Below are 13783 nucleotides of genomic sequence, written 5' to 3' on the forward strand. Positions count from 1 at the left end.
GCCCACCAGTCCTGCATCAAATGACTAGACTTGCCCTTGATTGTCTGGGTGCCATAACGTTTCCTTTAATAGCCAATCTTGCTCTGGTAATACCTTCATAATTTTGTGATGATATTGCTGCCTGGTGGCCCGGCTGTAAAGGGCCTGTATGGGCTGAACATAGAAGCCAAGCCCATGTTGTTGTGAGGTTACAGCACCCAGGAGGGGAGTAAAGAATGTGTTACACAGAGCCACATTTTGTGAGACTGCCTTTATAGGCAGTTTGCTCGTAGCCCTATCAAAAGTGTCTTTCAATGTTTTTCACTTTGTGCTATTTTGCCCAAAGTGACACTATGGCCAGAATTAAAATTCTTATAGTAGGGGCTGGGCTTTTAAGAGGGGAGGGAGGAGGGGAAGACGAGAGAAATAATGGAAGAAATGCACCAAATAGAGGTGTGGTGGTTTGTGCTAACGCAGAATTAAAGCTCCCAGGGGAAGCAGAGAGTGTGGGTGACAAATAAAGAAAGAGAGAGTAAGAACAAGAGGATGGGACTGAGACGCAGAATACAGCAGCAACAGATGAAATGGAGGCTCGGGGCTGCAGAAGGTGCTGGGGGAAGAGGGATGCTTGTGGGGGAGTAGGTATTGATGATCTGTCCTCTTTGGCTGATGGATTGAAAGAGGAAGTGCAGCTTGCTGGCTGTGTGTCTGTGGTCGGGACAAGAGGAGTCTGAGAGGTAGACACTCAGGGAGGATGCAGAGCTGACTGGTTGAAACCAGCCTGGCAGGGTGGACCGGGAGCATTAAAGCGGTGTCGTCCCTGTCTGACATTATCTTTTCCTCTCATATTCTCATATTGACATACAGTAGGCAGCTGACCGAACCTCAGCCAACATTTCTGAACACATGCTGCTGTATGGACACTTCCTGCTGTGGATGACATTCTGTATCATTTGTCATTTTTATGTGTCTGATCCACCGGGAATGAGCTCATTACCGTGGTAACTGAAGGAAAATATCTTTTCTCTCAGGAGAAATAATGGGACAATTTAATAGTTTTGCAAAGTAGAGAATCTCTTTTTTTTTATTAGGGATATAAAATAAATATCTCTACGGCTCTGAGTTATAGAGCTATTTCAATTCACAGTGAGGGTTTATCTTATAATATAAGAAATAAATTAAATTTACTCTGATATAGTCACTTAACATACAAATAAACTATAAACTATAAATCTGTCAGTTTGTTAAGTAAGCAAAAAGGCCCCACCCAGAACTTGGCAACCACCAAGCAAGAATATGTGCTGATCTGCTTCATAAGCACTTAACCCAAATTACCTGCTCCACTGAATTGTTAACTGTTTGTGCCTTCAGCTGTCAAGTGGGCTTGTGTATGTGGGAGAAAATGGCTGACGGGGTCTTGACATACACATAGCTTAATGAGCCTGTGACAACCATCCAAAAGCTCCGTTCCCCCCCTCTAGTCAGCAGAAATGGCACGGTCCACTAATTACAAATTAAAGTGCCATCCACCTGAGGTGGCTGCTTCCATTAGGCTGTCCTGAGGGCAGTTGATGGGGGCTGCGGGTCCCACTGGGAGCTGCCCCCTTTGCCGGTTTTTAATCCTCCTGCCTGTGATTTCTGTTTATATCAGAGAGGTGTGATGATTTTACTGTCCCCACTCCACCAGCCGGGTTTTCTCCATCTTTCTCCATTTATGTTTCTCTAGAAAACTCCACTTTTATCTCAATTCCTACTCAACCCCTCTCTCCTTTTATCATGAATTTCTCTGTTTTTTTTAACCCCTCCCTACCATGCTCTCACCCTGTCCTATTTCCTCCTCAGGGAAGGGGTTAACAAGGCCATCAGAGAATAGTGAGAGCTACATCTGAGAGTTGATCACATTACTGTGGCGTCTGCCAGTCTGCAGGGCAGAAAGCGAGACACAGAGAGGAGAAGAAGAAGAGCGAGTGAGAAGGGAATAGGAGTAAGGAAGAGGATTTGGATTAATCATACAGTACACCGTACCCCACTATGGAGAAGCTCTTTCACACTAAATCTAATTTCTGGCTTTGCTACTCTAGCTTGCTGCAAATCATGAATCAACGTGGCACATTTGAGCCCTGCAGGCCTTGTGCTCTGGGTGATGGATTATACCCCGCTATGACAGTCGGCATGCAAATCTCCACTACCTTGACAGAACCTGTAGTGTGTTGCGGATAATTTTGCTCGTCTCCCTGCAGGGACTGCCACTGAACTCCAGGCTCTCATTACAAAGTAGTAGGTGCCAAAAACACAGGAATAAAAAAAAAAAAAAATCAAGGTCACACAAGGATGCTCGTTCTTATATTTACTGTTTTTTTTTCTGTCTGCCCTTTTGAACACTTTGTCCCCCACTATTGAGCAGAGAGCAGGTTGCCAAATACAGCCAGTATGATTTGAGTGTTATTAACTTTTTGGACCATAAATGGACCAAGGGATGGGCAGTCATATTGCTGTGTTATGCTGATAAGCTAAACCCTCAGCTGTTAGCCTCTATCCATAAAGTACAGACAAGGAAGATAAGAAACTGTTTAAAGATTATCCCCACATCTAGCCAAATACCAGATTTTAAATTACCTGAACCACATAAACTAACCTCTGATGTTTTTTGGCGTTAGACACAAAATGGCAGCGAGGCAAAAGGGCGTTGGTCTGGTTACGTTAATAAATAATAGACCAAAATGAAATGCATAGCTAATGATGTGTGGAGAATCCTGTGGATACGGCAGCATCTTAGCTGTTGGGGAAATTAGGCCAAGTAAGGACACATCCATTCCGCTCCCCTCGCAGCTCGTTGAAAACAAAAGCCACAAAATGTCTACAAAACCCAGGGCAGTTCAGCTCCACCAGACATCCTTTGATGAGGTTTTCTTTTTTTGAGGACTTGATGAATATTTATTCTTCTAGAAATTTTGATATTTACTTCAAGGACCTCCTGTGGAGGGAAAAGTGGGTTAATGATGTTTCATCCTTGCGTGTGTATGTTAGTGGGTTTATGATATTTCATCTGTGTCTTAGCAGTGCTCTCAGTTTACAGTACATACAGAACTAACACACCATCATGTTGACATTTATCTTCGCAGCTTACAAAGAGAAGATGAAGGAGATTTCTGTTCTCTCACTCATCTGCTCTTGTCTGTACCCTGAGACCCGCAAAAACATCATGGGTGACTTTGAGGGTAGGTGGAAGATTTTTAACTCCTTTATCAAAAATGCTTGAGTGAAAAGTCAACCGGAGCTAAAAGAGGGGTTTTCTTTGTGTTTTTCTATCTTTGCCATTAATCCACACACATGCAGACATGGATATCAAGCCCATTAACAAGCGTGCCTCAGGCCAGGCCTTTGAGGTTATCCTGAAGCCGACCTCCCCTGTGTCCGATGTTAACCACTGCATCACCACCCCTCCCAAGAAGGACCTTTCCCTGGAGGACATCCAGAAGAAACTGGAGGCAGCTGAGGACCGGAGGAGAGTAAGGATGTTTCCCGTCATTGTCATTGCACCCAGCTGCCACATGCCACTTTGCCTGAATAAGTGTTGGAGCTTAAGTCAGGATGAATGATTTTAGACCAGACAAAATCTATATGTCCAAAAGTGTAATATAGCTTTTTTGGAAACCTAAACATTTCTAAGGCTAGATTACAGGAAATTCAAAAGGAAATCAAGACAGTAAACATGTCTAGTTTCACACTATCACTGTTAGGTTGTAAGTATGACATCTAATTTGATTCCTGGTTGTTTGGTCAATGGTGCATCACACTGACTGCTGTGCTGCAGTGAGTCTGGTGCAAAACTACCATGAAAAATCTAATCTGACTTTGTCTAATTCCTGCATCTCATTGATTTTTTTGTCAATGCAGTCAGTGAAGCACCTGACAAATCCAGCAAACCACCAACAAATCAATCAACCAATCAATAAGCTAGTTTGACAGATTTTTTAACACCAGATGTCCAATACTGAGGGCCAAACATTCAGTATAATAAATAAATTATAGTACATGCCAGGAGATGATTTTTATGCTTAACATTAATGTCCAGCTTTGACTCGCATTAAATTTTTAAGAAGAATCAATCAGCGGTGCACAGTAAATCACTGTTTCTCCCTGACTCATTCTCTCTCTGCTGCCCGTCCTTCTTCTGTCTCCTCTTCCTCCTCCAGTCCCAGGAGGCGCAGGTACTCCGGGCCCTGGCTGAGAAGCGGGACCACGAGCGCGACGTGCTCCTGAAGGCCATGGAGGAGAACAGCAACTTCAGCCGCATGGCTGAGGAGAAGCTCCAGCAGAAGATGGAGCAGATCGAGGAGAATCGGATGGCCTACCTGGCCAGCATGATGGAGCGCCTGCAGGAGAGGGTGAGGATGGAGGATGTAGTCAGGATTTTAGATCAGGAAGTCGAGTCCACTGTCCCTTAGACTATTTTGATCCGACACCAGACAAAATAGCCTCAAAATTGTGTCAATTGCTTAGATTTTTTTAACATTTCATTTATTCAATTGACTGTTCAGTTATATTGTCAGTAAATTTTAGGAACAGGAAGGGCTATATGCTGTTTCTCAGCCTTCACCACACTGCCAGGAATTAAACTGCTAGTGAGGAAATAATAAAACCATATATTTATTTGTTGTTGTATACATTTATATAACATCCACCAGGTGTTAGCTCCTAATTTTAGAATGTAAAACCCCCCCAGAAACAATACTGAGGATATGATCTCAGTGTCCTCAACAGTAGCTACAGTCCTGGACAATGTTGCACTAGCTATTTGTAAATCCATTGCTAAGTTTGTGTATAAAGTCCTTCTTAAGTTCTTAATAACTACTAGCAAGTTTCAAACTACTAATTTACTAATTCGGCATAATTAGAATTAAAAAAATGTATCTGATTGGTTGGTAGGAAACATTTGTGGCTCAATTCAATCAAAAGCAGTCAGCTATTTTGACAGTAACATACTGTAACTGCCAAAAGGTAACCAAGCAATATATTAAACTTAATAGCCAAACCTCTGTAAATGTAAATGGTTGTATGTAGGCTGTATACCTGCTTGACCTTTATAGATGAAGCACTTGAAGTGGAAGATGTGGAAAAACAGCTAACAAAGAGGGGTTGTCAAAGGCGGAGGTAAAGAATCGTATGAGGGGGAGAGAAGAAGACATGAGAAGAGCCTCGGGTAAGAGAGGAGGACAGGTGGCGGAAAACAGAAAGAAATAAGTCGTCACTGCAAAGGTCAAATTTGAGAGATGGTGAAGTGAGCGAGAAAGAAATGTCAGGAAAGGACCAGCAACCAAAAAGACCGCATGTGTTCACTTGCGTGTGTGTGTGTTTTTCTAGGAGAGGCGTGCTCAGGAGGTGCGCAGGAACAAGGAGTTGAGAGAAGAGGTGACAGCGTGAGAAGCCCCAAAAGGTTCTACGTCCCACCTCCAATCCCCCTCCCCCCCACCACCACCACCCCGACCCTGAGGAACACACCCCTCTCCCAGCTTATCCCACATGTCCCCACCTCTCCACCCCCCGCCATACTCCCCCATACTACAATGAAAGTACCACAGCCTGAGACGCCACCCCGAGACAGTGGGAGGTTTGAATGGGGTTGGGGGTGGATCCAAAAATGAAAAAAAAAAAAGAATTGAAAAAAAGAAAAATTAATGTCTCCCACCCACTCTTCCCAAAAAAGAATGTTTTTGCTCCGTTTCCAATGAGAACAAAAAATCAAATTGACAAGTGACAGTGGGTATTGGTTTTTGTAAATACTTCTTTTTTTGTTATATACAGTACGATACAAGCAGCAAAAGTATTGATTGCAGTGTGCCATTTTATATATAAGTTTCCTCTCCTTGCATATATATGGATGTAATAATTTGTTCATTTTCATGTTTTTTTTTTTGTTTGTTCATTTCAGCCTGAGATTCTCTTTTTTTATTATTATTACTATGATTTTTGAGGTTTCTCTCGTGTGGTGACAGGCTTAGGTGTTTGTTGTGAGTTTGCCAGCTAGCTGATGTTTGCTGTGACTGGTTGCGTCCTCACACGGCCCGCATCCTGGCTCCGTTCCCTCGTCCCTTCGAGTGGGCACTTACTCATTTGACCCCGCAGATCTGGAAACAAAAATTGGATCTGTTTGCTCCGAGTGATTTTCCATCCATTTTATGCCAATGTTCCAATTAGTGAGGGACATGTGCGGGGGAAGTTGGCAAAAGGAAAGGGGACAGGCTGCTCTTCTGTGGGGACTGCAAGCCATCGCCGCACATCCACTCCTGTGAGGTAGAAGGTGACTGTACCGCAGGAGAACATTATAGCATTTAATGAGCCCATCCTCATCCTCCCCCCTCCCTCCCTCCCCCCTCCTCCGTCTGCAACCTCTTCATCTCTCCACATACATATATACTGTAGAAGCACTCACTCACACGCTCTCCACATGGGCAGGCGTTTAGCCAATCATAGCACAGAGCTCAGGAGGAGCTCGCTGAATTCTGTCCATCTGGCACCGGAAAAGCTCACGTAACATCCCTGACCAATGGCGGGCCTCTTATATTCCTCAGAAACAAGCTTCCAGCCACATTTCAATCACATGTTACTGTAGTACCCAACACAACAAAGAACGCGACAGATACAGGCATTGAGTGCAAAAACTTCACCTGAAATCACACTTGTTACTGTGAATCTTAAAATCGGAGAAAATACAAATAATTTCCGTCTTTCTCCATCTGATAGAGGCTAGAGTAGTGCTCGATATCATCAGCACCTACCGGAATCATTGCACTTCACTCCAAGACACTGTAATTGCCACTGAACGGCTGGCACAAGAAAGATATTTAAGCCATAACAGGTATCACTGCAACAACAATTCATGAACACAGTATTGCCATCTGTAAAAGTGTATATGAGTGTATTAAAATATCCAAATAGTTTGTAACCAGGGGTGTTGAAGCCTGAGGTTGAACCCTGTCGGTCACACACGCACGGTAGGCCCATAGATGTGTGTGAGTGTGTGCGCATATTTCAGAAAAAGGGTGGGTAGATACTGTATGTTTGTGCCATGTGATATTGATCCGGTGACGTATAAACCACCATCACAGTGTAACAGCTGTCAGAAGTACATCACAGACAGTGACTATCCTACCTGCCTCTCGCTCTCTCTCTCTCTCTTTCGCTCCTCTGTCCATTTGTGTGTTTCCCCCTCTCCACATATATCTTTGTGAGCAAGCAGTGGTTAATAAAGATTTGGGGTTCAGTGAATACATGTGGCTTCAAGAGTGATTTCTTTCAAATGCTTTTATGTTTCCAGTGTAGCAATCTGTCACAATCTTGATACTCCTCAAACGATATTTCAGACAAATTATAATGTATTATTAGGGATGCAACTAATTATTATTTAATTTATATAAATCCATATAATAACATAACAATTAGAAATACCCATCACAGTTTACCAGGGAGGAAGGACCAAAACCGCACATTTTTTAAACCAAAACCCAAAGATTAAATTGTCCTTTTTCACAGTAGACATTTTTACAAGTCACTGCAGGAAAACCACAGGAAACTAATGTTATTAATGCAATCCAATAATCTTTACCAGTCTCAGGGTTCAGCTGGGTTCTGGCTCACTGGCACACTTAATGAGAGCAGAGTCATTGTTAACGGTATCAGTAACACCTGTGCTTTTCCGATTATGACAAGTCAAAATGTCTGCTGTGAAAAAAAGGATGATTTAGTGATTATAAACTGATGAAAAACATGAAATACACACATTCAAGAAGCTGTGAGTGTTTGCCGTTCTTTGAAAAGTGATATACAAGTAATCATTTCACTGCAAAACACTGAGTCTTCTTCTCCATCATGAAATACCACTTTTCACCAGTTGGGGGAGACAAACTGTCACACAGCTTTTTGACCTTTTGGTTTTGGCTGCAGTGAAGCTTACATCACTACCTGAGCCTGCATCATCCTTATTAATATAGGAGAAGGTAAAATAGAATGATGAGAGAGAGAGAGAGAAAGAAGAAAGAGATTTTAGATAAAGAGATGAAAAACTGAGGAACATTTCGGTGAGAGAGAATGAACTTTTACTCCATCAGAGGAGAGGACGGCGTGCAGGAGCTGAGAACAGAAGGTGCAGCTGGTGCGAGCTGAAAAGATGGCAAAGACACAAAACTGTTTGCCGCACACTTCCTCTCTCACAGTTTCTCAGTCTTTTACTCCTGCTCTCTCCTTTGATCCCCTTGTCCTGTTTCTTTCTTCTCCCCCCTTTTCCCTCCATCTCCTACCCTACCCTACGCTCCATCCCCTCATTTCTTTCCTTCTTCATCCTCTTCCAACCTTCCCTCCCTCCTTCTTTCCTCCTTCTCTAGTTCCCACGCAGCACATGGGGCCAGCCAGGCTGCTATTGTCCAGGATATCCCCTCCTTGTTAATGGTTTCCTGTGCACACACAGAGGGCTGCTGAGAGAACAAGCAGCCTCATCTGATACCAGGCGTCAGCCCGTACTGAGCACACACATACAGACACACACACACACAAACAACTGCAGGCATCAACAAGCAAACACACACACACACACGCACACACACAGTACACATTCATACCCATACACACACTCACTCAAACAAACAGACTCGCAAATGCACACTCGTTCACATGAAAAGACGCTGATAAAGCTGCAAGTGATTTATCAGAACTCTTTTATTACAGGGAAGTTGTCATTACCACCAGCAACGACTTTGAAAAGCTGAGAAATCTGATTTGTCAGTGCTTGCATGTGCTTTGTACAACCATAAAATATACAAACTCACAGTGAGGTTTAGCAGGAGACACCAAAATATCAGGTGTAAAGGATGATATTGCTTAATGTGTCTCAGGTCAATGACAAAGAACTGAATTGTATTGAATTATTTTACTGCAACTGACAGATGATACAGATGAACTCCGTCTTGATTATTACTGTTTGTTACAAATACAAGAAAATAACTCGTAAGACTAGGAGATAAGAATCACTCTCAGTTACATGAGAAATGAAAAAAAAAACGTGGAAAAGCTGGTAAAAAAAAACATATGTGAAGCCTTGATTGTAAACGGCAATGTTAAGGACAAAATTTACTGCAGACAGGAAACATAACTTTAAGCGTAAACAATGGAGTACCAAATGAACATCAGAGGTTGCGAGTAAATCATGGTTAAGCTGATTTCAACCAAGCTGGTAGCTAACTTCTGCTCCCAGTATTTAGTCAAACAAACACCTGGTTTCGGTTATTCCACCCCATAAAATGCTGTAAAAAGGGGTGACTCTCAACCACCTCAAGCCCTCTTTTCACACCGCCTCTCTCTCTGTAACCAGGGCACCAACACTGGGTGTTTCAGCTCAGAAAACAAAGGGGGGTGTTGGGGTGAGGAGGGGGGGTTTCACCGAGGAACTTGACAGGCGACTGCTTGACCATCTGGGAAAGCCATTCCTGATAGGCTGACAACAGTGGGTGAGACTTCTAAAGGGGTGGGCAGGAGCACAGATCAATCAACACAATAAATCACTCTTGCTGTTTTTTAGTCGTGGTCTCCCTCCTCACTGTTTTTTTTTCTTCTATACAAAACACAATACATTAGCAAGAAAATAAAAAAAAAATCCTATAGCTATAGGTATATCCTCTGTGGGAGGTCAACATCATAGAAAAAATAGTACTTTCTTAGCAAGGATAATAAAAAGTCTTGTCCTTGAAAGTCCAGCTCAGCTGCTTCGTGAGTCTATATGTAGATTGTGTTTGAGGTTTTCACTTCAGTCAGAAAGCTCCTATTTCCATTCCCCAGGGTCTGTAGGGTTTGCCCACACTGGATGTCGGTGCAGGGGGGCTGATGGCGGCGGTGGGGGAGATGATGGGGAAGGCGCTGAAGGGGAAGGGGAACGCCGAGAGGGAGGAGAGGAGCGGAGGGGAGAGCTTGGACGCCGATGAGGGGACCAAGGCGTGGTGCAGGACGGTGGTTGCAGCGGCGGTGGTGGGAGGAACACGGATCGGGCCTTGGTCTGAGTGGGGCGTGGCGCTGCCGCTACGCCTACCTGGGACGTGAGTGTCTGCAACCGATGTGGATGATGAAGAAGAGGAGGAGGAAGAGGTGGATGAAGTGGAGGTGGATGACAGAGGAGTTTGTGGGCTGCTGGTGGCACTGCGGGGTAGAGGAGCCAACGTTGCCCCCTGTTGGTGCTGGAGGAGGAGAGGGTGGGTCAGGTGGGCAGGAGGGGATCCAAAGGCAGAACCCCAGGCCAGGTGATTCAGGCCGGAGTGGGCCTCTCTCTGACTGGCGTAGTTGTTGAGGTGCGATACCAGACGGATCCGCAGAGGGTCTGTGCTGTCCAAGCCTTCGATTATGCTCAGATAGCGGGCCGTCTCAGCCAGGCACTCCCTGAAACCCAAACCACGGTAGTCCATCGCCAGGGCATGGGCATCAAAATAGCCTGAGGAGGGACACACACAACATTTTAGTTTAAAAACAGAACTGCAAATACAAAACTAGTTTTTCCAGAATTGAAGGAATTCTGCCTGACATGAAGCAATATGCTCTTGGCACTGAAACCAGGAAAAAGTAAATAACCAGTCAAAACAAGACAGATATAATTGCCAGACCTATCCGACCAGTTTAACTGTGTAATCTAGAAATTTATTTCATAATAGGTTATCGTTTAGTTTGTTTGTTTTTTCATTTTTCATACCTTTGCCCCCAGCAGCATGAAGCATCTTCAGATGGTCGACAGTCATCTGCAAAATCTCTGCTTTCTCCAGTTTGGCTGAACCCTAAAGTTTGGAGAGAGACAAATGAAAACCAATTAGATATATAAAAAAAAACAAACAAAAAAAAAAAAAAAAACAATCCAAACTTGCGTAACTGAGCTTTTGGTTTCACATTTTGAGATTTAAATTCAGTCTTTAAGTGATATGTTGCATCATACCTGTTTCTCAAAGGCGCTGGGAACCAGCCTGCGGAGCTCACTCAGGCTGTTGTTGATTCTGTCACGACGTCGCTTCTCAATTATCTGATGAAAGACAGCACATTAATTGAGTTATTTGAAGAAACATGCGCACATGACAATAATTGAAGACATCACGCACAATGTCAGCTGTTACGCACAAACGGATAAATTAATATAAATGTACTTACTCCTCGACGCCTCTTCCTCGCCTGCACCTGAGTTGATGTCGTGGGAGACATAGAGCCCAGAGGAGAGCTCATATTCCTAAAAAAAATAAATAAAAAAATGCAACAGGGAAGTTCAGTCCAGGATCTACTTAATTTTTTATATGATTCATAAATAGTAAAGTTAGTTTTACAAGTGTTTTGTTCACGTCGGCCATCCGTAAGGCTGAATCCCTTTATTAGAGAAAATAAGAGAAAATAATAATTAAAAAAAACTTACCCATTTTCATCTGCGCTCTCCTTCTCCACCTCAATAGTCTCATCCAGCTCGCTGTCCGAGGAGCTAAAATCGTGATTCCTTTTCATTTTGATTTCGTCCACAATAGTCCTTCAGTGTGCCTGCTGTGACTGCCAGACGCGTTTCTGTCCAGGTTTGTCCGGAGCGCCTCCGTTTGAAGCGCTCAGCTTTCTCACGGTGTCATTTCAACGCTGCTGCCGGCCAACATGGGCGGTGACCCGAACCCGAACCAGCCAATCACAGAGCGGTCGTGGGTTTGAGTGACAGCGCAGTTGGCCCAAGCACATCCTAGTGCGCTATGACAGGTCTGAGAGGAGGAAAAAAAACAAAGACATCTCACTCTGTGGGTGTTTCTGGAGACTGTTGAGGTGATTTAAAAGTGAACCTGACAATGACATGTGTAATCAGCTGTCTTTCTACCAAAACATCTTCATTTCATCATTATTATTATCTTTTTTTTTTATTAGTTTATTATTAAATCATCAATTGCTGTGGACCCTGAGCTGTGTGCAATGTGACATTATTAGCTTTTATAAATTCTCATGTTGACTATCGATACTTTGGTTCATCATCAACTTTTTGCCTTTTTGTCTTCTGACATTATGCAGATGTTCTGTGACAACTTGTACAATAGTAGCCTAATTTTAATGATATTCACTCAGTAGCTTTTGTGGAGATTTCAATCAGACAGTCTTTTCCTCAGCTGATGGAGTTGCCCACTATTTAAATTTTAAAAAAATGTATGAGCACTTTTAAGACTTCTCATCCATGTCAGAAAGCTAATCCTTGGAAACAACAGTTGTGCACCAGCTCCAGATTATCTAATGAATAGACCTGGTGGTGAGATTGTTTTGACAACTGCTGTTTCCAAGGTCATGAACCATCAATCTACTCTTTACCTTAATCATTTTTTAAACTTTAGTAGCCTATAGGAAAGATTTGGTGCATCTGTGAGTTGGGCCGCTGAGTTTCACCAGAAGAATCAAGTCAAATTTCAAGCCAAGAAGACTGAAATGACTCAATCAAATACATTTTAATGTGAGCTAATGTCTTTTCTAGTACACCCATTACGGTCTGATTTTCAGATTGGCTCCCCCCCCCCCCCCCCCCCCACCCCTTTTCTTTTTACAGTTTTTCTGATTTTTTCAGCTGTACAACTTAAATTGATTATAGCCTAATAAGACATTATGCTTAGTGACATGTTGTGTTGTTGGTAGTTATTGTGCTCTTGATGTGTAGCCGAGCTGAACAACATAGAGGCCACATCATTGGTTCTCAAATATTGTCTGATTAGTTTTTTCTTGCCTTTTTTTTCTCTTAGATTCAATAATTTTCCTCTTTTCTTCTTTTCCATAATCACACTGTTTGTGCCAGAGAAGCTCTCATGTGCTTCAGTGAAGTTTTAAAGCTTGTTTGACACGAGACATCCGAGTGACGTATCTTCCCAAACATAAAGGATCTTTGGAGAAACTTTGACAGCGGTCCAATGGACTTTCGGTCCGTGTCTGTCCCCCCACACCACCACCACCACCACCTCCTCCTCCTCCTCCCACGCCCTCCCCCTCCTCCTCCCCCGTGTGTGTCCCGGTGGTGATGAGGAGTGGCTGGCCGGCTGTCAGCACGCGCTGGCCGTGGGAAAGTTCCCTAAACCGGCGCTGATAACCAATCAGAGGCCGACGGCCGTCTCCGGCGCTGGAATGAATGGAGCAATTGGTCGGGGCGACGGGCGGTCTGCGAGCGAGCGTGTGAACCTGTAATCCAATACTAACTCAGCCCGGGAGGAGAGACAGGGAGCACTGCCGCAACCAGAGGAAGCCACCAAGTCTAATCTTACCCCACAGAGAGACCTCATGCACGGTAAAGACGCTGTGGGGACTTCAAGGACTTTGTGAGCGCCCTCAACAAAAGAGCATAATGCAATCAAAGCCGTCCTCGCCCCATTCTCCCTTGAGTTTCCACATCATCACCACCACAAAACTGGTGGCTCCCATAATGGTCACACTCCCCAAATAATATGACAGAGCTGCTGGTGTGTGTTTGTATACATGGAGGGCTCATGTTTCTGCATGTGGAGCTGTGGCTCTTCAGTGGAGGGTCTCCTGCAGGTTTAAATAACTAGAAGATAATACATCAGATGGGCTATTGTATAACTTAAATATCTTACATCAACATAAGGCAAATGTTTTTGCTGCAGTTATCAAGTAGATACTGTGTCATTAATGCACAGTAAAAAATCACTGGGTTAAAATTTTTACCCAGTTTGGGTCAATATAGCACCAGTTGGGTTAACTTTACCCCAGTAGCACTCAAGCTTTAGCTAAAAACTGTCACAAATGTGTTGTTTCTTGTACAAAACAA

General features: G+C 43.6%; 2 protein-coding genes across 7 annotated transcripts in view; one reads left to right on the top strand and one right to left on the bottom strand.

The window, feature by feature from the left end:
* Positions 1 to 7248, top strand: part of stmn2b (stathmin 2b) — a 14330-nt gene extending 7082 nt beyond the window's left edge. For 4 of the 6 annotated variants that reach the window (XM_044335588.1, XM_044335585.1, XM_044335586.1 and 1 more), the window contains 4 exons: positions 3102 to 3197; positions 3316 to 3488; positions 4176 to 4367; positions 5344 to 7248. In XM_044335588.1, the coding sequence (XP_044191523.1) occupies positions 3116 to 3197; positions 3316 to 3488; positions 4176 to 4367; positions 5344 to 5403 (507 nt within the window). In that variant the 5' untranslated portion in view covers positions 3102 to 3115 and the 3' untranslated portion in view covers positions 5404 to 7248. Of the gene's footprint in view, positions 1 to 1821; positions 1964 to 3101; positions 3198 to 3315; positions 3489 to 4175; positions 4368 to 5069; positions 5183 to 5343 lie in introns of those variants that run through there. The other 2 variants (XR_006399073.1, XM_044335589.1) reach the window with 2 other exon arrangements.
* A 1425-nt stretch (positions 7249 to 8673) lies between these two features.
* On the bottom strand, positions 8674 to 11729 carry hey1 (hes-related family bHLH transcription factor with YRPW motif 1). Its single transcript, XM_044336560.1, has 5 exons — positions 11408 to 11729; positions 11152 to 11227; positions 10943 to 11026; positions 10706 to 10787; positions 8674 to 10450 (listed from the first exon to the last, which is right to left on the bottom strand). Exons 1-5 carry the CDS (start codon positions 11491 to 11493, stop codon positions 9780 to 9782), a joined length of 999 nt encoding a protein of 332 aa, XP_044192495.1. The 5' UTR covers positions 11494 to 11729; the 3' UTR covers positions 8674 to 9779.
* Between the last annotated feature and the right edge of the window lie 2054 nt (positions 11730 to 13783).

This window comes from Thunnus albacares, chromosome 19 (genome assembly GCF_914725855.1).
Source record: "Thunnus albacares chromosome 19, fThuAlb1.1, whole genome shotgun sequence".
Taxonomy (NCBI): domain Eukaryota; kingdom Metazoa; phylum Chordata; class Actinopteri; order Scombriformes; family Scombridae; genus Thunnus; species Thunnus albacares.